Here is a 22,061-nt window from a genome sequence, read left to right on the forward strand (position 1 = left end):
ACAATCAGCTCCAACACGCTCTGGCCCCGACCCAGATTTGCTCAACAAAGGAGGCGCGAGGAGTACTTGTTCCCTGCGCCCAGAACAGCATCAGGCACAGAGGAACACCGCAGAGCTGTGCACTTTTTTTTTTTAAAGAACAATATGCAAAATGGGGCACCTTTCAATTTCTAGAAACAACAGCCTTTTTTTTTTTTTTTAAAGCAGGCTGTATTTGCTTTTGTTTTAAGTATGGTATTTCTCAGGCCTCAAGCTACACAGAGGTGCTGTGTCAAAAAGCGAGGACAAGACACAACACATAAAAATGCACATACAAACATCCTGAACAAGCAGTTTAAAAAACAAATGGGAAGGAAGGTCAAACGAGGCCTCCAACGGATGCTGAATAATGTAAACAATCTCCAGGACAGTTGTCACCGACAGGACAGGAAAGAAAACACAAAACTGGTTCTCGTAATAGTACAACTCCACCCAAGCAAATGCCTCTATCTGTTCACCTCCGGAGGCAAATGGGATGGTTTTGTGTTAGCGGAACGGCAATAGGAAATTGGGGCATGGAGGACTGCATAGTATTGAACTCTGTAGTGCCCAGATGTATGCAACCCAAGAAACCAGCCAGGGAGCAAAGTACAGACCTGTGGGGTTCCCAGGGTTGATGATGCAGAGCACCTTGGGGTCACAGTGGTCTTTGGCCTCCCGAACTGCCCGCCGGAGCTCGTTCACGTTGAGGGCCCAGCAGTTCTCCTCGTCCAGGTAGTAGTTTACCTGGACGGCGCCGAGCTCAGAGATGACTGCCGAGTAGAGGGGGTACTGTGGGATGGGGATCATCACCCCCGTTCGGGACTTGCCACCCCCAGAGACGAGGATCTTCAGGGTTGTCTGCAATGGAAAAAGCACATCTAGGAGGCCCCTGCCACTTCCCACTCCTGGAAGCTGATGAGCAGACAAGCCCTAAGCCCAGGGTAACCTGTGCAAGCACCTTCAGTGCCCCAAGTCTGTACCTCCTAGGGCTACTGGAAGGACAAAGCAAGAGTTCTGAGCTCAACGTGTGGCAGATAGTTACGACTCAGTACCTAGTGCATGTTCTCAGTACTTCTGAAACCGGAACTGGTCATGTTTCACAATCATTTTTGACTCAGCCCTGAAACCCTGACCTGGGGTGTCTGGGGTGTGGTCCAAGAATCTGTGCAGAAATGGGATAAAAATATTCATCTACTGCCACCAGATGGCGCTTCAACCTGTTTTCGGGGTTGGAGGGATTGCGGAGAGAAAACAAACCATGGAAATCCAGTGAGGTGTTTGTGGAAGTGGCAACAACTAAATTAGTAAGCCAAAACCCTCTGCACAGAGTCGCCACCTTACACATGGGGGTAAGCCTTTTCAGGCTCAGTTCCTTGCAACATGCAACTGTTTGGTTGTTTTCACGGAAGCATGTGGGCCCCTCCCTCCCTCCCCTGCTCCAGGGCCCTGGCCCCTGGTGGGCTTCTCTGAGACCCCCACAGCAGAGGCTAGAGCTGCAGCCCTAGTGCTGCAATTCCAAATGTCCTAAGAACTGACTGAAAGTGGTCAGATCACTTCATGCGGCTAGGCCCGTTTCCTTCCTCCTTCAACAAGTGCTGAATTCACTGGAAGGACTATGGGCAAGGAAACCAAACAGCAAACAACAACAGGAGAGAAGGCCCCGAGACAAAGCCAGCTCACTGCTCCCAGGCTAGGCAGAGCAGAGGAGCTGCCAGCTGGGAGGAACAGAGAATGGTGGCTATAAGACACCCAAGCTCAGCCTCCTCTGGCCAACTCACTACAGGAGCCCTGGGGCTGCATCTCCCGTGGGCCTAATTCCACATGGCCCCTCCAAGCTCTTCACACCCACCATACCCACTCCCAGCCAACACTTGAGAGCATCAATCCATGCTCCTCCCTTCACAGCCTTCCAGGGTTCTCCATTTCTCAAAACAGTGACCCTGAACGTGGCCTTGTGGGGGAGACCCCGCATCAGAACAGTGACCCTGAACGTGGCCTCCTTCACTGGACTCTTGGCTTCCACTCAGGCCTCTGCCAGTTCACCTGCTCCCTCCCCTTCTCCGCCTGCTCAGCCTCCCCAGAGAGGCATGCTGCCCCTGACCCCACCTTCCCTTCCTCTGCGGCTCCTTCCTGTGTACTCTGTCCTTCTCTGAAGAACAGAAAGTGCAAGCTGGTGCCATGAGGCTCACTTACGTGATCTCAATGCTGCTGTGTACCAGGGCTATGGTGGGGGAGGGCTCAAGGGCTGTTTCACACCCAGGGCTTCCCCAGTGTCTGGCATGCTGCCCGGCTCCAGGACCTGGAACCCTAGGGTGCCCCATGGTTCCTCTCTGTGTGTGAGGTATGCCCTGGGTGAAAACTGGGGCTGAAGATGTCACCTACTATGCCACTTTCTGGTCTAAGATCCTGCTGGCTTTGACTCAGAGCTGCCTGCTTGACCTGGATGTAAATCAGGGCTCTTCCGCCCATTGAAATCTACCTTCTTGCTGCGGACCCGGGCCTCTGCACGTCTTCATGTCCCCTTCCCATCAAACAGCAGAAATAGGCTGATGACTACTGTCTGAGGGGCGGAATCTCTTCAGACCCCCCCACTCACAGTACCCCTCCCACTCCCTTTCCTCTGTTAATCCTGTTCTCAATACTTTTCTACCGCAACCAGTTGTCTCTTTGCCTTCCGGGAACATAAGGTGCTTAGAATTTAGCAATGAGGAGGCAAGGACTGTTGATTTCCAGGGCAGTGGCCATCCTTCTTCACCAGGCCTGGTCCTCTACCAGCCAGTTCTAATACATGGCCCCAATATGCAGGACGGTTCATGTGGGTGAGCCCTGGGTGATAACATGGGATGTCCCACGTACAGTAATGCCATCGCTAGCTCCAGTGGTCAGGTAGATGTTGTCTGGGTCTGCAGGGACACCGCCATCCCGCCTGGTGATGTAGGCAGCCACATCTTCACGGATGCAGTTGACACCCTGGCTGGCACTGTAAGACCCTGGAAGAAAACAAGCAAGATGGCAACCAGAGGCAGCAGGGAGTACTCAACACAACTCATGGAGGGAAGGAATGAATGGTAGGGTAGGGCTCTTGGGTGGGGTCCAACTCCCACTGTTCTGGACTCTGGAACTGTGACAAGATGCTTAACATTTGTCTGGGCCTCACCCATCCAGCCAGCCAATCATTTAACCATTGACTCAGTCATTCACTCCCCCAGTGTGTGTGCCTATTTTAAGTTTAGCATTATTCTAGGCCCTGGCTTCCAACAAGTCACATGGTGCTTACACCCATCTGTATGTTTTATGACAAAGGAAATCAGCAGAGAGGTTGTTAGGATGTCAGCATCCCGTGTAAGTGCCAATGCACTTCTGATCCTGTCCCTGTCAATGACCTGGGAAAGGCAGGGGAAGATGGCCTGAATAGTTGGGCTCCTGTCACCCACAATGGAGACTCAGGGGTTCAGTCTGTCCCAATCCTAGCGGTCACAGCCACTTGGGCAGTGAACTAACAGATGGAACACCCTTACTTCTGACTTTAAATAAATCAATCTTCTCATTAGAACTGGGGTTCCCATGCTTTTATTGCGTTGCTATACATGCATGCTTCCACGGAATCTGATGCTGTAATAACTAAGAAAAGCATGTCAGAGGTGAACTTCAAGGCTTCATCTCCATATTTAATACTCCAGTTGGGGAGTAGAAATTTAGCCTAGTGACCATCTTGCATCCCACAGTATAGGAATGCCCGTTTCATCCCTGGCTTTGGCTCCTGACTGCAGCTTCCTGCCAAGGCAGATCCTGAAAGGTAGCAGAAATACATAGGTAACCGAGTCTCTGCCACTTCTGGACCAAGCTCCTGGCTCCCAGCTTCTACCCCAGCCCAGCCTTGGCTGCTATGGTCATTAGGGAGTGAAACAGCAGATCACAGTATGTTTACTCTCTCAGTCCGTCACATAATTAAATTATATATATATATATATTTGAAAAATAAATTTTAAAATCTCCCATGGTGGTGGGGTGTGGGGTGATGTTGTAAGCCACACCTATAACACCAGCATTGGATATGAGCGTGGGTTCTCAATTCTAATCCAACATCCTGCTGATGAGACTAGAAAAAAACAGAGGACAATGGCCCAAGTGCGTGGGCCCTGGTCACATCCGAGACCCAGATGGAGCTCTGGGCTCCTGGCTTCGGCCCGACCCAACCCTAGCTGTGGCTGCCATTTGTGCAGGGACTCAGCAGATGGAAGATCTCTCACTATCTTTTCCTCTTTCTCAGCAGCGTCCCATGTAGGAGCTGGTTTGAGTCTGAGCTGCTCTGTTTCCAATCCAGCTCCTTACTAAAACGCCTGGGAAAGCAGCAGAGATCGCCCTAATGCTTAGGCTCTTTTTTTTTTTATTATTATTTTATTTTTATTGGAAAGGTGGATATACAGAGAGGAGGAGAGACAGAGAGATCTTCCATCTGATGGTTTACTCCCAGAGCGGCCGCAATGGCTGGAGCTGAGCCAATCCGAAGCCAGGAGCCTGGAGTCTCCCATGCAGGTGCAGGGTCTCAAGGTTCTGGGCTGTCCTCAACTGCTTTCTCAGGGCACAAGCTGGGAATTGGATGGGGAGTGGGACTGCCAGGATTAGAACCCGGCAACCATATGGGATCCCGGTGCTTTCAAGGCCAGGACTTTAACCGCTACGCTATAGCACTGGGATCCAGTGCTTAGGTTCTTAAACAAGGGAGGACCCCCCCCTCCCCCCCAAAGCTCCTGGCTCAACTGGTTGGGCCACTGCAGCCATGTGTGGGGTGAACTACCAGATGGAAGATTTTTCTCTGTCTCTCCCTCACTCTTTATGTAACTTACTTTCAATCAAATAAAAAAGAATTGTGTACAATTTAAAATATCTGTGTATTGATCCTCGACACCAATAAAAACCTCAATTAGGAAAAAATTAATTAATCAATGGAAGTATTTTAAATCCCACTTGGGTCAGAGTGACCCTAGGGCACACCGACAGGTTCTATTTTCTATCTAATGAGCAGGAAAGTGCTCAAGTTGCCCAAAGCTTAGTAAACAGAGAGCAGCACCCCACCCTCCATGTCTTTGTTATTGGAAAAACCACACTGCCTCTCCTTCCAAGGTCAGGACCCATAAGGGAGAGGGGCTTTGGCACACCTGTCAGTCTTCCTTGAAAACACCAGAGGGTGGTGGCTGTACAAAGTACTTCCAGGCTCAAAGAGCACCTTCTTCCACAGGTGCTCAAGTGGGAGTCAATTTTTCTCTATTATTTTTTTTTAAAGATTTATTTTTATTATTTTTTTTCATTGGAAAGGCGGATATACAGAGAGGAGAGACAGAGAGGAAGATCTTCTGTCTGATGATTCACTCCCCAAGTGAGCACAACGGCCGATGCTATGCCTATCCAAAGCCAGGAGCCTCTTCCGGGTCTCCCACACAGGTGCAGGGTACCAAAGCTTTGGGCCGTCCTTGACTGCTTTCCCGGGCCACAGGCAGGGAGCTGGATGGGAAGTGGGGCTGCCGGGATTAGAACCGATGCCCATATGGGATCCTGGTGCGTGCAAGGCGAGGACCTTAACCACTGTGCCACCGCTCTGGGCCCCACTTTTTCTCTATCTGTAACAACTGAGAGACTTCCACGGACACAACCTCCAAACCCCACAGGCCCAGGTCTGGCTAACAAATGCCTGTTGATGAGGCCTAGAGGGAGGCAGCCAGGTTTGGTCTTCTCCATTCCTTCCTGTAGGCATCTCGCACCTCATCACCGCTCCTGCATCTGGCTTCCGGGACTTTTAGGCCCTCAGCCCTGAGAGACACCTTTGACCACTACAACAGGCAGAGGATACAGGAAGTGAGGAGCCCGATGGCCAGGCCTCTTGCCATGGGCTGCCTCTTACCAGCCTGTGCTTTAGATCCGGGACCATAAGACCCTGACCCCAAAGCAATCTAGTCTGGCAGGCAGGAAAGCAAGGGACTGCCCTTCCCCAGATGGACTTGACCTGTGAGCAGCGACTTGGAATCTCAGCCTCTGAAGACTGATGAGACGCCCATCATTTTACACCTGTTGCTGCTTTAAATAGTTGCTTCCCTTAGGGGTCAGTTCCCCTGATTTTTGGATTGTTTCATTCCTGTAAAGTCTCCCGCTATTCAGTACCCAGTTTGTACCTGACAGGCTACGCACCAATCCCCTTGGCTTTTACTCCCAATACCCCTATGTTCTCTTTGGATTTCTCTCTCTCTTCCTCTCCAGGTGCTTGCGGCCCTCTCTCTCCTTTGCTGGGGTCCCCTGGAGTCCCCCTCCTACCACTGTGGCAGGAGTCCCCCCCGCTCTTCCTCAATCTCTGCCCCCTTTCCTGCCTTTGCCCCCTTCCACATGCACGAGGTCTCTCTCTACACCTAATAAAAATCTCCTGTGTGGCTCCCTAGCATCTGGGGTCTTGAGTAAATGGTGAAAATTCCTAACATGACCAGGACAGTGCAGACTCGGAGAAGGGGTGTGTGTGTGTGTGTGTGTGTGTGTGTTACGGGCTATAACCCGAAACTCAAGCACATGGCTCTCAAAGGAGAAACAGCACAACAAGGTAGCGGGAGTCAGGAAGATGACTGAAACCATGGTGTGTGTGTGTGTGTGTGTGTGTGTGTGTCGGGGTGGGGGTGTGGGGGGTCTGACCCCCTGTTGAGCAAGTCACAGCACTCCCCATCTCGTTTGCCATCTCACTCTCTGGTGGCATGCCCTGGGATCCCAGCGCATGCTCTAAGAACAAGTAGCTTCCTCGGCGCAACAGAAGTGGATTCCCTGCATAGATGCCGAGTGGAGGAAATGGAGAGAAACAGGGCAGAAAATGAGATGAGAACAAAAAGCCAGAGTAGGAAATCCATCGGAGCAGGGATGGGAGAGTGAGGATCATTTTCACATGGAGAGGGGGCACATTCCAGGGCCACCTTCCCGCAGAGCTCTTGCCTGCTGGCCATTCCATCAGGAGGCGGACAGCTGGGTGTGGGCTCCCAACAAAGGAGAGGAAAGGCCAGGGAACAGGAGGAGCAGCTGACACAGTCGGCATGAAGGAGGCCACAGAAACGGGGCCAGAAGGCTCCCGAGGCACTTCTCCCCAGCCATCAAAACACGGGCATGTGTCCAGAGTGGCGGGGACACTGAGCACTACGGCCCCTTGGTCCCTTGTTGCCGAGACTGACCACTGGGTCAAATCTGCTTGGAAAGCTCAAAATCTGTTGAAACTGGTTCCCAGACATAAAACCCCAAATCCAGTAAAATGCAGGTACCAGCATCTGAGACCAAAAGTACCGAGAGGTGGAATGCTACTGGGGCCTGTGCTGTGATGCGGGGGAGGGTCGGAGGCATAAAAGCCACTGCCTTGGTGACCAGCAGGTCGGAGTCACTGCTCCACTTCCGATTTAGCTCTCTGCTAACGTGTCTGGGAGAGCAGCAGAGAATGGCCCTTGGGGCCTTGCACCCACGTGGGAGACCCTAAAGAAGCTCCTGGCTCCTGGCTTTGGACTGGCTCAGATGCAGCCACTTCAGCCAACTGGAGGAGTGAATCAATGAGTGGAAAATTGCTCTCACTCTATAACTCTTTCAAAAATTTTTTTTTTTTTTGGTAAAGAGGAAATGTTATTTTTCCTTTACTCTGTGCGCCAACCATTCCATACACATTCACACAGTCACAAACGGACACACATGGAAGGACTGGGGCCCAGAGCTGTGTTGGAAATACACACTCATTCCATGCTCCTGGGGACCCGGCCCGTTGAAGCCTCACCCAGGCTGTTCCCGCCACAAGCCTGTAGGATCCTCCGGGCTCGTTTCTTAGCATCTTCTGGAAAGTTGGGACTGTCCAACAGGTTTGGGTAGGTGCAGAGTGCCATCACCTGGGGGAACAAAGGTCAGGCTGGGCTCCCAGTACCTCTGCCCCAGCACCCCACGTTGGACACGAGGGACACTGGGCAGAGGACAGTGGGTCTCTCTACAAACAGCTCGGCCTTTGGGAGCTCGAGTGGGTTCTCTGCAGCATGGCAGGGGTGGCTGCTGGGAGCTAGGGTGCACCATAACCTGCACTCAGGGGTCCAGAAGGGGCTCCTCCGGAGAAATCAAGTGAGGCTTGCTGCTGAGCCCCTGGCTCTGACTGGCCCATAAAGGACAGTGAGCTCCCACATACCAGGCCATAAAAACCAGGGGTCTTCTGAGAAAGAGGCCAGAGCTGGGCAGGCAGGTGAAGCCCAACTGACAGGAATAAGGCTGCAAAGAAAGGTCCCCTCCCAACTCATAGCCTGAGCATCCCCACACCCTGGGTTCCTCCTTTGTCATCTGTAAACCAAGCCAGCTTTCTCAACTCTATTACAGAGAGAATCACCCCAACCTCACAAATTAAAAAGATTAAACCAGGAAAGGTGTGCAAAGGTGCTGGTTAACCCCAGCTCACCAGGCAAGCCTAAGCTGGCAGCTCAGCACCTGAGCCAGGTGCACTGGGGCTGACAATGAGGGCTCATGGCTCTGCTACCAGCCAGGTGCCTTCAGTCCATGCCTGGGTTCTTGGAGTGGGCATGATATATGCCCTGACCTAGCTTGTCCCCCTCCCCACAAGGTGTACTAATAAAGACCAGAGAAGTACATGAAGGCTACAGGAGGCACTGGCCCTGCCATCATCAGATTCAGGGATAGGATCTGGGGACCTGCCTGTTAGTCAGGCAAGGCCGGGGCTATGCATGACCCAAGACCCTCTCCTACCAAGTGTGTGCTTCTAGCACCATCAGGGCCTCCGATGTCCTCCTGCTCTACCTCCTTGGAAACAGTCACTCTGATCCATTTCTACACTCACAGGCAGCTGACATGCTCTGAGGGTCAACAGTGGTGGCCACAGGAGGGAATGATACGGTGGTCCCCATTACCCACAGGGGCTTCAAGTTGAGACCCCAGCTCCCCACTACTCCAGGGCATAGGACAGGGTCAAACTTCCTTTGTACCATCCCCAGAGTCAGAGACTTGGGCAAAGAAAATCAAAACAGGTGCCTAGCATTCAACATCATTGCATCCTAATGGGTGCCTAGCATTCAACATCATTGCCCATCCCAATGGGTGAACTTTAACCACACAGAACAAGCTTCCACACTGCTGGGATGCCTGCCTTTGTTCAGCTTGCCTCATTTCATTCCCTCACCCTGCTTTTCCCTCTCAGGCCCACCAATCCCAGTTCTAATGCAACATCCTTCAGGTTGTTGTTACACTAAAACACTGAACCATGCCTCCACCTGAAGGATGAGCAGTGAGCTGAACGAACCACACTCGGAGCAGCAGCTGATGGTGGCAGCAGAGCCCCGGACTCTCCTCTGGATAAGAAGGAAGGCTACCATACTCATCCTCTCAAGGTGACCCCAGAAGCCCTTTGGGGCACATTCTGGTGAGCTCCACACGCCCAAGGCTGCTTGTTTAGTAAGGGACACAGCCAACACCCAAATTCGGGGTGTCTCATTTGGAAGCTCTAGCTCAACCCACCAAATCACTTCGCCTTCTTCCTGTCTCCTACCCAGCTGTCCACCCCACTGCTGTTCTTGCCCACTGAGCCTCTACTACTCAATATCCAGGATCATGCACCTTCCTGGAAGCTTCCTACCCCAAAGTAATCCCAAAACGAGTGTAGGATTCCGAATAACCTTAGAAGGCGAGAAGATTAAGTTGGAGCACCAGCAAACATTGATAATAAGAGCTGCAAGTCAACAGCACATCCCCGTAGGATCCTGGTGCCTTCTGGGTCCTGAGGGGATTAGATAGACAAATAGGCTGACTCACCTGTCGGAGGAAGGTGATTGGCTGCTGGCCCATGGCCTGGGCATCCCCAATGTTGGCTCGGATGACCTCAGTGAAGGGTTTTTTGATACCCTGAGTGGAGAGAAGGCAACAGGTGGTTACTTAGACATTCATACACTGGATTCCGGAGGCCAAGCCATGCACCCAGAGGATATTAATAAGCAGCCCTATTTTGAGCCTTACCGAGTGTGAGACATGACATGCCTGGTCCCATTTAACCTTCGCAACCACCACAACAAGGTAGAACTAGTATTAATTTAATTACACAGACAGACATCCAAGGGCATGTCACCGATCATGTCACCGGGATGAACCCAGGAAGCCAGACTCCAAGATCTCTTAATCACTATGTCCCACTGCCAGAAAGTTCCCACTTTCCAGAAAGGCTGTAAAGCTTTCCTGGGCAACCAGAGCAGTCTGAGGTGCCTGCAGGCCCCCAGAGGGAGGCTTCGGGCAAACAGTATCTGCACAGAAGATGCCAAACATTAGGGAGAGGGGACCCCAGACTCTCTATACCCACACCCCAAGCACGGCCAAGGGCACTGAGGACTCCTTCACTTCCAGAAGACACTGATCAGCAGGGAATTCTTAGGGTTATTCCCATACAACCCTGGCTCTGCACAATGATGAATGGGAACTGATTGTCCTATTAAAAAAAGAAAACTCTAGCAACAAAGAGATGGGTTGAAGAGCAAAATGGAGGCCACTCCTGAGCAATGAGCTTAACCCAGAAAGGAGAGCAGAGAGACTCAAGAGATGCCTGTGACATCACTAGGTGGAGACAGGCACACCCCAGCTACAGCAAAGGTGAAAATGAAGTTTGACATACGGAACTGCAGGGACTTGGCAAACACAGAATTCCACCCAGCTGCCTGATAAACGCAACAACTAGCCCTGGAAGACTTGGAATCAACAACAGGTTCAAGGACCTCCTAGGGTGGCTGACGGGATAATCTGAAATAAACAGTGTGAAAGCACTTGGCAGAGTACAAATATCATCCTCTCACAAAGCCAGCCCGAGGGTCACGGCAGAGGAAGCGGGGGTAGGGCACTGAGGTGGCAGTGCCAGGCGGCAACCTGAGCAGGACCGCCTGGCCACCTCCCACCTCCAGCTGCCCTTGGCCTGAAGGCACTCCAAACACAAACGTTAGAGATGCACGTCTATGGTTTCGACACTTAGTTTTTTTCCCCTCCATTTCATGCCATGCACAAATTAAAAACAAGTTCAGAAACCTTCGTTTTTTTAGTAATCAGTGGGCTTGGAAAATAAGTTTTTCTAACTCTTTCTTATCACCCTTGAGTCCTAAGTAATAAGGCATGGAGATATGGGGGCAAGGAGCCTCTAAGAGCTCTGTGTGGCAGGGAGGAACACTTTAAATCCCTTGTGTCTCTTCTCTATCTTTCTCTCTCCAAAGATCATTTATTTTTATTGGAAAGGCAGACCTGCGGAGAGGAGAAACAAAGATACTCCATCCACTGGACCACTCCCCAAATGGCCTCAATGACCAGAGCTAAGCTGATACAAAACCAGGAGCCAGGAGCTTCTTCCAGGTATCCCAGGCTAGTGCAGGGTTCCAAGGATTTGGGACCAACCTCCACTGCCCTCCCAGGCCAAAGGCAGGGAGCTGGATGGGAAGTGGGGTAGTTAGGACATGAACTGGCATCCTTATGGGATCCTGGCACTTGGAGGTGGAAGATTAGTCAACTGAGCCATCGCACTGGGCTTTCCATTGATTTCTTCAGAGATGGGCAAACACGGAGAACTATGCCCAGGGCTTCAGAATTAGCAGGCGTGTGTGGAGGACAGGTAAGTAGCAGCATCCATTCACTGCCCCTGAGCACGGCTGAGGCTGAGAGCAGACAACCCTGGGAGGCTTGGGCTGTGGGTCTGTAGCCTCTTCTGGCTGGCAACACAGGAAGGAGCCAAGAAGGCTGTGGGTGGGGTAGAAACCCAAGCCATTCTCTACAAAAAGGCAGGCTCAGCCCACCCCATAACCTCCTCACCCCTGGCAGTAGCCTAGCTCCTGGTGTGAGACACTCTGCCAGCTTAACTGAACTGCCTCAACCCCCAGGCCTGATTAGCTGACCATGTCTGTGGTACAGGCACAGCTTATTCTTTAGTGGGGAATAAATCTGTCACAGTTGGGAAGGCCAGGGACCAACACACAGCTGCGGGCCCCAGGCCAGCCCAACACAGGAAGAGAATAATGCCTAGATTGGAGCCCCAAAGTTCCTTTCCCGTGCCCTCGCCTGGCATTGCCCAACCAATTCAGAGTCTGCTGACATGGAGCCTGGAAACACTGCAAATCTCCCTTCCTGGGCCTGGGTGCCCGAGGACACTGGACACTTTGCTTTGATGGATGAACTAGGGGAAAGGAAACTGGCTCCTCTGAATGGGCAAGGGCCCCAGCATGCCCAGCCAAGAGCCACCACACAGAAGAGATTGTTCTGTGCAGATTCTTGTGTCTGGCCACTCAAAGTCCACAGGGATTGGGAAAGACCAAGGAGCCTGAGGCAGACTCTTGCACACAGTGACTCGTCCAGGCCTGATTGGTCCACCCAATGGTGACATCGCCCAGCCCAGCCAAAGGGCCAGGTCACAGGGCCTCACAGACACATAACCCATACACGTGGCAGCTGCTCTGCGTGCAGCTCTGAGGATACTCCCACCCTGGGGGGGACTCACTTCCCACCACTTCGGTTCAGGCAGGTGTCAGGGGAGAAGACCCTAGGCTTTGGGAATGGTCTATTTCAAAGAGTATTACCAGAGAAAAGAAAAAAGGGCTGTGTTATTGTCTTTCCCTGCCCACAGCACCAGCCTCATGGTGCCAGTGGATGATTCTAACAGGTCCAAGGAAAGGACAGCGAAGGAAAATAATAAAACAAAAGGCAACCTATAGGACGGGAGTATCTGTAAACTGTTACCTGATAAGGAGCTACCATCCAAAATACACAAAGAGTTCCAACTCAATACCAAAAAAAAATAAAAGACTAAATAAATAAATAATAAAAACCCAGTTCTAAAATGAGCAAAGGACCTGAATAGCAAATAGATACACAAAAAGTAGATTCAAAATTACTAATCAAATGCAAATCTAAACCACAATGAAATATGCTTTAACCTGGATTAGGACACCTACTAATCCAAAAGCTTCTTTTTTTTTTTTAGATCTATTCATTTTTATTGGAAAGACACATATACAGAGAGAAGGAGAGACAGAGAGGAAGATCTTCCAACTGCTGGTTCACTTCTCAAGTGGCTGCAACAGCTGGAGTTGAACTAATCTGAAAACAGGAGCCTCTTCTGGGTCTCCCATGCTCGTGCAGGGTCCCAAGGCTTTGGGCCGTCCTCTACTGCTTTCCTAGGCCACAAGCAGGGAGCTGGATGGGAAGCAGAGCAGCAGGGACATGAAACAGCACCCATACGGGACCCTGTTGCATTCAGGGTGAGGATTTAGCCACCAAGCCATTGTGCCAGGCCCCAAATGTTAAAAGATAATTACTGGTGAGGGTATCCAGTAAGATTGGTGAAACTGCAAATTAGAACATTCATTATGGAAAACAATATGGAGGTTGCTTGACTCAATGCAACTTGCAAGTACACATCTGAAGGAAATTAAATCAGTAACTTAAAATGCCTGCACTTCATGTTCATTGCAGTAGTATTCAAAATTGCCTACATAAGAATCAACCTAAGGGGGCAATGACGGTAGCTTTCCAACCTAACCTTCATCACATATGGTTCAACGCCCAGCTGCTCCACTTCCCATCCAGCTCCCTTCCTAAGGCATGAGAATGCAGCAAAGGATGGTCAAATCCTTGGACCCCTGCACCCATGTGGGACACCTGGAGGAGGCTCAAGGCTCCTGGCCCCAGGCTTCAGGTTGGCTCAGCTCTGGCCATTGTGGCCATTTGGGAAGTTAACCAGTAGATGGAACATGTCTCTTTCCTTTCTCTGTAAATCTGCTTCTCAGATAAAATAAGTCTTTTAAAAAAAATCAACAGAAGTTTTACCAACAGATGATGGATACAGAAATATAATGTGGATGTCACACACAGTGAAATATTACTTTGCCACAAAAAGGGCTACTTGATACAACATGTGGAGGATATTTTGCTAAGAGCGATACCGAAAGACAAATACTGTCTGATACCATACATAGAAAAAGGGACTAGAAAAAGTCTGAACTCACAGAAGGGCAGAAACAGACAGGGGTTACCAGGAGCTGGGAGATGGGGTAGACAGGGCAATTCGGGCCAAAGCTTCCGTTGTAAGCGGTGGGATCAAATGGTGGCTTGGTAGCACCTTCTCTTCTCACTCACTTGAAATATGTAAGGGAGTAATTCTTAACCCCCTTACCTTGTGTACACACACACACACACACACAAGCAGGCAACTGCATGTAGTGATGGATCTATAGATTAACCTGTCATCTGTTTACAACACCAAACTATCAAGTTGTATACCTTGACTATATACATACTTTTCCTTTCTTTCTTTCAACCACACTTCCATAAAGCTGGGAGTAAAATAAAACAGGCCCAATAGTTTCCTTGTGCAGCAGGTGGCTCTCATCATTTCACGTAACATCTAGGTGGGGACTAGGTAGGATGGGTACTCCCCAGAGAGCCTCCCTCTTGTTTAATGATGCTTGATCATGCATGCCCAGGGCCAGGAGCAAGCAGTACAGATGAAGGTGTCACTCTACAGAGTCCAGGCTAGTTAAGAACAGGAAGCAGGCAAGGGAAGGGTTTGGGCAGGGGTGAGAGAGAAGGGCCAGGCCCCAGAAACCTCGTGTGACAAGAAAAGCTCTGGACCTCCTGAGCCCCAAAAGGGAGACGGTGGGCACTGTGGCAGGTGGGTGGTCATACACAGAGCTTCAGAGAGAGACGGAACCTAGCTGAACTCCAGCATCCCTAAAACCAGGAATATGCAAACACAGCACCGGACCTGCTCCAGATGGGAAGAAACCATAGCATTGACTGGACAATGAGGCAAGGGTTCCTACTGAAGCAGGAATGCAGAGCACGGACCTTGAACTCTCGGGAGAGGCGCCATGAGTTACCCCCGCTGAAGCTGAGCGGACACAAAGAACTCCAAACAGGGTTATCACAAGAGCAAGGCCAAGTCTCGGGAGGGAGAAGCCAGTCCCACACTCAAGAAGGCAGGGGAACATGGGCCCTTAGCACTGCCTCCCCCCAAACAACTCTTGGTAGTTTGCTATTCTAATCGATTCTTTGCCGTTCAAAATGTTCTCACTGATGTCTCCCCAACTCATCTTAGGAGAAACACATCGGCCTCATCTTGAAGAGCAAACCAAGGGCAACAGCCTGAGGCCTGGTGCACACAAGGGCAGAAGGTGGAGATCCAGTGATTTGGGCAGGTAAAGGGCTTATCTTACTGGATGCCTTCAGAAACTGTTCTCAGGTATGTGTGGGCTGGGTGTTTAAGCCTAGCAATTAAAATGCCTACACCAGAATGCCTGCGTTTAGTTCCTGATTCTGGCTCTTGATTCCAACTTTCTGCTACTGTGGGACCTAAGAGGCAGCAGTAACAGCTCAGATAATTAGATTCCTGCCTCCTTTGTGGGAGACCTGGTTAAGTTCCCAGCTGCCACCTTCAGCCCCATCCCCAAACGGCCCTATCACTCCACACCCTGCTCTGCCCTGGGACTGACAGCCAACCTACCTCCCAATCTACAAACTGGCCAAACTGGCCACATCTGGGGAAGGAACCACTGGGTGAGAGCCCATTTTTTTTTTTCTGTCTCAGCACCCAACTCTATAGAAGCTGAGTGAGGTTTCAACAGCACCTGAGCTTGGCACCTCTGGGGTCACACCAACCTTAGCTCTTTGTTGACTACAGTCAAGTGCTCCATGCCTGCCTGTGTTTGGATGTCACACATGCTGATGTCACCACACAGATGGCTTTTTGAATGTTTTACCTTGACTGTGTGTGCTTTTTTTTTTTTTAAGTTTATTTGAAGATAGAATTGGGGACATGGGTGGGTAAGGGATGGGAAAAAAAGAGTCAGGAGATGAGACGGAAGGAAGAGGGTGCACTGGAGTGGAGGGGATGGGAGAGAAAGCTTCCTTATGCTGATTCACTACCCAAATGATCACATCAGCTAGGGCTGGGTCAGGCTGAAGTCAGAAGCTTCATCTGTCTCCCACATGAGTGGCAGAGGCCCAAGTACTCCATCCACCACTGCCTTTCCCAGGCCATTAGCAGGGAGCTGAATTGAGAGTAGAACATCTGGGACACGAACCAGCTGGGATGCTGGTGTCACAGGGCGTGGTTTAACCTGCTGTGCCACAATTAACCATGTGTAACTTTTATAAGCGGAAGAAGTGAAGCCATTCCTGTGTCTACCTGTGCCAACCCCCAACCCCTACGCCTCCATAAAGGGAAGTTAAAAAAAAGCTGAGGAAGAACTGTCAGATCTTTTCAATTCAATACTCCTTTTAATTATAGCTTAGTGCTTAAGTGCAGCTCCCAATGAGAAGCCAAAGCAGGTTCTCTGCCTGACAGCTGCTAGAGAAACAGGGCCGCCCTGAGAGTGCACAGCCGGGCCTGGAGGAGAATGGCCCCTTTCACGATCCTCGGTCACTCCCCCTCCTCCTTCAGGCTCAGGCAGTCCTGTCTGAGAAGCAAAAAGGACAAGGACTCACTCATGCTAGCCGCCCCAAAGTCCACCACTGCAGCCGTGTGTCAAGCCAAACAGCCTGGGTTTGTACAACGCCTGGTAAAACGGTTCTTCAAGGCAGCGCAAAGGCCCTCGTACTACCATCAGGGCTATTTTGAGTCCCCCAAGACAAGGAGATACAAAACTTAGGGCAGGAGGAACCATGGATCAATCAGGCCACTTCTCTCCTTTTACAAATAATGGAATCTGAAAGGCCAGGAGCTAATATAGGATTTGCCTAAAGTCTACACATCCTTGTCTAACCAAAGCAAACCTCTTGTAACCTCAATCCCATGTTAGTCACCAAAGTTCAACAGAGGTAGATACACCAATGACAGGCAAAGCCAAAGCAAGCCAATAAACACATAAATACCAAGATATGCTTGGGAAAACACAGCCGTCTCAGAGGCGCCACTGTTTGAGCTGCCCAAGGGAAGAGCAGCTTTCTCCAAAGCATGCAATGTCTAAGTGAGGCGATGCTGGCTTGCCATGGTTGGAGCTCCAGCACTTAAATGGCTAGATAACTGAGATTCAATTAAGTGAAAAAAGAATGGGCCTGAACGGGCGCACCCAACAATGTCGGCGCACAGAAAGAACTTTCTCAACAAATGCTAGGTTACGCAGGAGGATCAGGGAACGCTGGGTCCAATGACCAAATATGACCACCTGCAATTGAGCCACATCTCTGCTGGAAACCCTCCTGGCTCCTACTTCCCTTCAAAACACAGCATCAAATCCTGGGTCCAGCACCTAAACACCACCTACTAAACATCATCAACTCCCTTCCCCAAACACCCAGAACTTGGAAAGCTCCGGTCTTTGCTCACAGCACCCTTTCCATTTAGAACATCCTCATGCTTGCTCTGCCTGTTAAAATGGCCCACCAATCCTTCATGAACTGGCGGAGGGAGGTTTAAGTCCAGCCAGGCAGCAACATGGCAATCAGCTCCCTGGAAGCAAAGGAAGTGCCCCATTGTGCTCATCTTTCACAGCACCAGCACAGACACTGCTTGTTAGCAAAAGGTGGAGATCCTTTGAATCAACTGTAATGTGATAAACCAAAATACTGGGATCCCAACTTTGTGTTAACTGACAGATCACTGCCTCAAGGGGAGGCCAGCTGCTGCCTGCCACATACCAGCAAGGGGCACTGCAGGAAAGACCCATGTTCCCTGCCCAGGGCCCACTTCCCCAAGGCACAGAGGCACAGAAGCCGATTTGGTGCTCTCTGGCCCAGGCTTTAAACTTAGCCCGTAGTCGGCAGAAGACACTGGACTCTGACTCGTCCAGCTCACTGTCTTGAGTCAGCAGAACTAGATGTCCCCATGACGTCTTAGCAAGCCAGGAGCTCATCCAACGTCCCAAGTCCCCATGTGAACGGGCACTAAGGGTCATGATCCCTTCTAGGCTACCTCCCAGTATTCAAGGGACACTAAGTGACCACCTCACCCCTGGGACACTGGGCTGGAAAGTGGTGCCTCTGAGAAAAAGCTCCAGGAGTCCTCCCCCCATGCCAGGCATTCTGGGTCAACCCTATATTGAGAAAGCCACTGAGCGACTGTTTCATGAGTTTTTTTTTCCCCCCTCAATTCTTAGGAGTGTTTCCTTTCCTAGATAACGTTTTGGGGTTTTGTTTTTATTCTGCCTCCGTAACTCCATCCAGGGGAGAATCCCGCATCCTACAAGGCTACCTTTTACACCCAGCCCTGCCTGGTCCTGCGGTCACTTCACTGGCAGTTGTGAACAGAAGCCAAGATCCCAGCCAAATTCCAACTTGAACAGTGTCCTGGGGGGTGGGGGGGGGTCACCTTATCAAATCCCCAAGAACACCCCGCCCTTCAACTTCCCCCCAGCAGCGACTGTCCTCAGGCATAGAGACTGCAGCCGGCCAAGGTTCCTGGGGCGGAGATGGGGGGCAGGGGTGTCCCGCCTCACGCCCCCACTCTCCTCGGGAACAAACTGCTCTGAGCCTGCCTGCCTCCCTCCCACCAGTGCGCCTGGCTTTGGCTGGCTTTCTTCAAAGAATGTGTTCACTCAGAATCGCATTCCCGGATCGTTGCCCTCACTCCCGGTGAATCCTGCTTCCACACTGCTTAGGACACGTAACGAACGTGTGCAGCTCCTGGCAGTTCGGGCCGTTCCATTATTGAATTCAGCTCAACAAGTGAACCGTGTTGGAAGGCCTTACTGAGTGCCAGGTGCCCGGCATTCATGGGTGAAGCGAGGGAATGCTGAATGCGGGTGCCGGCCATGGGGTGGGAGGGGTGCAGGTGCCAGGGGTCGTCGCCGCGCTTCTCTGGACGCCCCCGCTCTAGCTCTCGGGCCATCCGCCCCCACGGACCCCAGCGCCCGCGCTCACCCGCTGCAGCTCCAGCTCGATCTCGCCCGCCTTGAGCACGATGGGGCCCCGCACCGCGTACTCCACCGCCTTCACTTGCGGGTTCATGGACTCTAGGGTGAGGATGCGCTCGCGCCGGCTGCGCTCGGGCCGCACCTTGAGCACCGCCGAGGCCTCAGCGGCCGCGCTGCTTTGACTCCGCCGGCCCCAGGGGCCCGGGGTCCGGGGGCAGCAGCCCCGCCGGACCAGCGCTGCAGCCCGCTGCATCGCGCGCCTGCCGAGGGAAATCCTGGCACAAAAAGAAAAAAGACAGCACGTCGTGCACAGCCCGTGGCAGGCACCTTTATGCCAATCCCGGCCCAGCCCAGGGCTCTCTCAGCGAGAGGTGCCAGCCCGGCTTTAGGGTTCGGTACCCATCTCTCCACCAGCACCCTCCACCGCGACACGGCTGCGCGCCAAAGGCAGCTGCACCGCTGGGTTAGCAAAGGCTGCGTCCAGTAGGTGCATGGAACGTGCCTGTGGCCGCCTGGCAGCCCCTCACAACCAGGGGCTTAGAGCTCACGCCTGCAGCGTCTGCTCCGCTCTGGAGTCCGCAGCCGCATCCCTGCGCTCTGCGCCCGCACCGCCTGGCCCCTGCGCCCGCACACCCACCGCCACCGAGTCCGCCTCGACCTGCGCGCTGGCCTCTGGGCTTTGTAGTTCTTCCGGCCATTTTTGGAGCCGCTGTTGCGAGTCGGTTGAACTACAAATCCCACAATGCCCCGCGGGCTGGGCAGGAGGCGGGAGCGGTCGTTGGCCTCTGTCAGGAGCTGGGCGGGCTCTTTGTCCTCGCCTGGGGGACAGGCGGGGGCGGGGGTGGTGGTGGAGGCCCAGGTGGAGGCCGGACAGGAGTGGTGGTCTGTTCCACTTTTGAGAATTCAGAGCCGATTTACAGCTTCGCTCTGGAGGCGTGTCCCGCCCCAGCAGCCAACATCTACAAGGACACGAGCTGTGGGATGGTGCAGTCTTCTCTCAGAGTTTCATCATCCAGGGCCCCACGCTGCTCCCCGGCCCTCACTGGAGGTTGGTAGGAAGTGGAGGTTAGGTGTCTGACTTTGATTGTGCCAGTCTGGCCCCTTGTGAACGTCGTTGCCTTCATAGCCACAGGGGGAACTGCCCACAGTCTCTAAGGGTGCTGGGAACATTAAGGGAGCAGGTGGGCAGGCGCTGCTTGACCAGTCTGAAGTCCTCTGCCACCTCCATCGCATCCGCTTTTTTTTTTTTTTTTTTTTAATGTATAGTTGTGCTGTCAGGATACTCTTCACTCCCTCCTCCATTAATGTCCTGAAGGACAGTATTTTTCTTCTTCACAAATCCACAGTGCCTTGGAGGCACTCAGTAAATACCAGTAAATATTTGTTAAGGAAGGCAGGCAATTATTATTTGGCCAAAGTGTATCCCGACAAAACCCTTTCTGACTCACTCAGAGCCAGTGCAGGGCAAGGCTTGGTATGGCACAGGCAGTGCGAAGAGTGGCCACAAGCAGAGGCTTGATGTAAGAGGGACACCACCAATTGGGATGGGGGGGCATTCGCTCCTCCTGGCCTCGGATTCTCCATCTGCAAAACCCCCCTCAGATCCCTTCCTGTCTTGGGAATTCTGGAAGTCTAGGTATTTTCGGGCTGAAAAACAGTCCGGAGTTCCTACTTCACAACAAAAACCATGTACACATTTGTGCGAGTCAGGAGCTCCAGGTTTTAATACGGTTGCATCCAGCCACTGTTTACCTAAAGCCTGTGTAAACCTAGTTTCCTCGTGTAAAATGGAGCTAGGCACACCTGCTTCGGGCACTATGCAGAAAGCTCAGGGTGGTAACAGTGTACAAGCCAAAGCTTAGAACTGAAGGCTGTGGTTTACTGCCGGTCATTCTTGTCAAGAGAATGCCGTACGCTTTGATTAACCAGGTTGCAGGGAAAGGGGCAGAAGGAGAAAAGGCTGGGGCAGACAGCAGAACCAGACATAGCTCTGATGCTTCTGTGTTAGCAAACCAGTCTACTGAGAGCCCTGGAAAGTTATTTGAGTTTCTAGTCTGTTGATTCCACCCTCAGCACCTGTGTCTACATTAGCTCCTTCTCAGCCTCCATCTCTCTGGCCAGGTATTTACAATGAACCCCTCTAAGGATTCCACTTCCTCCTGTAGCGTGCTGTTACCTACCCTGCCCAGCCAGGGAGAAAAACACTGCTTGACCTCCAGAAGGTGCTTAATGCTTAACGTTGACTCATGTTTTGTTACTACAGTCCCGTTTAGTCCATCATTGGTGCTTTTTGTTTCTCCACCCCTGATCAGGGAACGGAGAGGGAAAACCTCAGAAGGTGAACACAAATCCTATTACATCACTGAGAAAAACAACACCCAGGACACAGCCCACTTACGTGGATTCCTACTTCATCATTGCCAAATATAAGACCTTAGCGCTTCCCTAATATGCTCTCTGCCAATCTGTTCCTGTGAGATCACAGGAGGAGGAGAAAGCACCCTGGCTTTCTTGTATACCATGTTTTGCAGTCAGCAAAGCACTCCTATGCCCAGAAGAGCAGGCAATAATATATATGCCCGCTTTACAAATGAGGCCCAGGTTAAGTCACTTATTCGGGAAGTTTGAACTGCCCATGACAATCCTCCGAGCCTTTAGAACGTTTTCAGATTGTAGCTATGATGATGATTGCATCCTAGGTTGAACTTTGCTTTCATTTTGCTCTTTTAGATGAAGTTCAAGCACAAGCAGTCTCCTTGCTATTAAAGATAGAACATAATTGATATGATCATGAATGTTCTTCCTGTGAGCTGGATGAGAGCTTCAAATACACACCAAGCAGTTGGGAGAATCATATGTTTGCAAGACATGGCACCAGTCTTAATCCCTTAACTTGATAAGTTTTCCTTGAACCCCAACCATATGCCAGGCACTGACTGAGTTCTGAGACTGCAGTGAGTCAAACAGACCATTCTTGTCTGCACAGAACATACAGTTTCTTAGCAAAGGCAGACACCCTCCAGACAATCAATCATGGTAACAAAGCAGCGACTGCTGGGATTGAACAGGATGGTGTTTTATGAGAGCTCAGAGGTCTGAGTGAAGGTTTCCCAGATAATGTGGCTGTTGCGTTGCCCTGAGGTTGATAAAGGTTGATTAAGAGTACTAGGGGGTAGTAGG

At 51.5% G+C, this 22,061-nt stretch overlaps 1 protein-coding gene across 2 annotated transcripts in view; it reads right to left on the reverse strand.

Annotated features, from left to right (window-relative positions):
- GPT2 (glutamic--pyruvic transaminase 2) overlaps positions 1–19,205 on the reverse strand; it is a 31,623-nt gene extending 12,418 nt beyond the window's left edge. For both annotated transcript variants that reach the window (XM_040982761.1, XM_040982762.1), the window contains exons 1-5: positions 18,889–19,205; positions 9,826–9,915; positions 7,802–7,910; positions 2,878–3,011; positions 636–879 (exon numbers count right to left, since the gene is read on the reverse strand). In XM_040982761.1, the coding sequence (XP_040838695.1) occupies positions 636–879; positions 2,878–3,011; positions 7,802–7,910; positions 9,826–9,915; positions 18,889–19,134 (823 nt within the window). In that variant the 5' untranslated portion in view covers positions 19,135–19,205. The remainder of the gene's footprint in view (positions 1–635; positions 880–2,877; positions 3,012–7,801; positions 7,911–9,825; positions 9,916–18,888) is intronic.
- Positions 19,206–22,061: the final 2,856 nt, after the last annotated feature.

The sequence above is a fragment of the Ochotona curzoniae genome, unplaced genomic scaffold, assembly GCF_017591425.1.
Source record: "Ochotona curzoniae isolate NIBS_2020 unplaced genomic scaffold, NIBS_Ocur_1.0 contig_3622, whole genome shotgun sequence".
Classification (NCBI taxonomy): Eukaryota; Metazoa; Chordata; class Mammalia; order Lagomorpha; family Ochotonidae; genus Ochotona; species Ochotona curzoniae.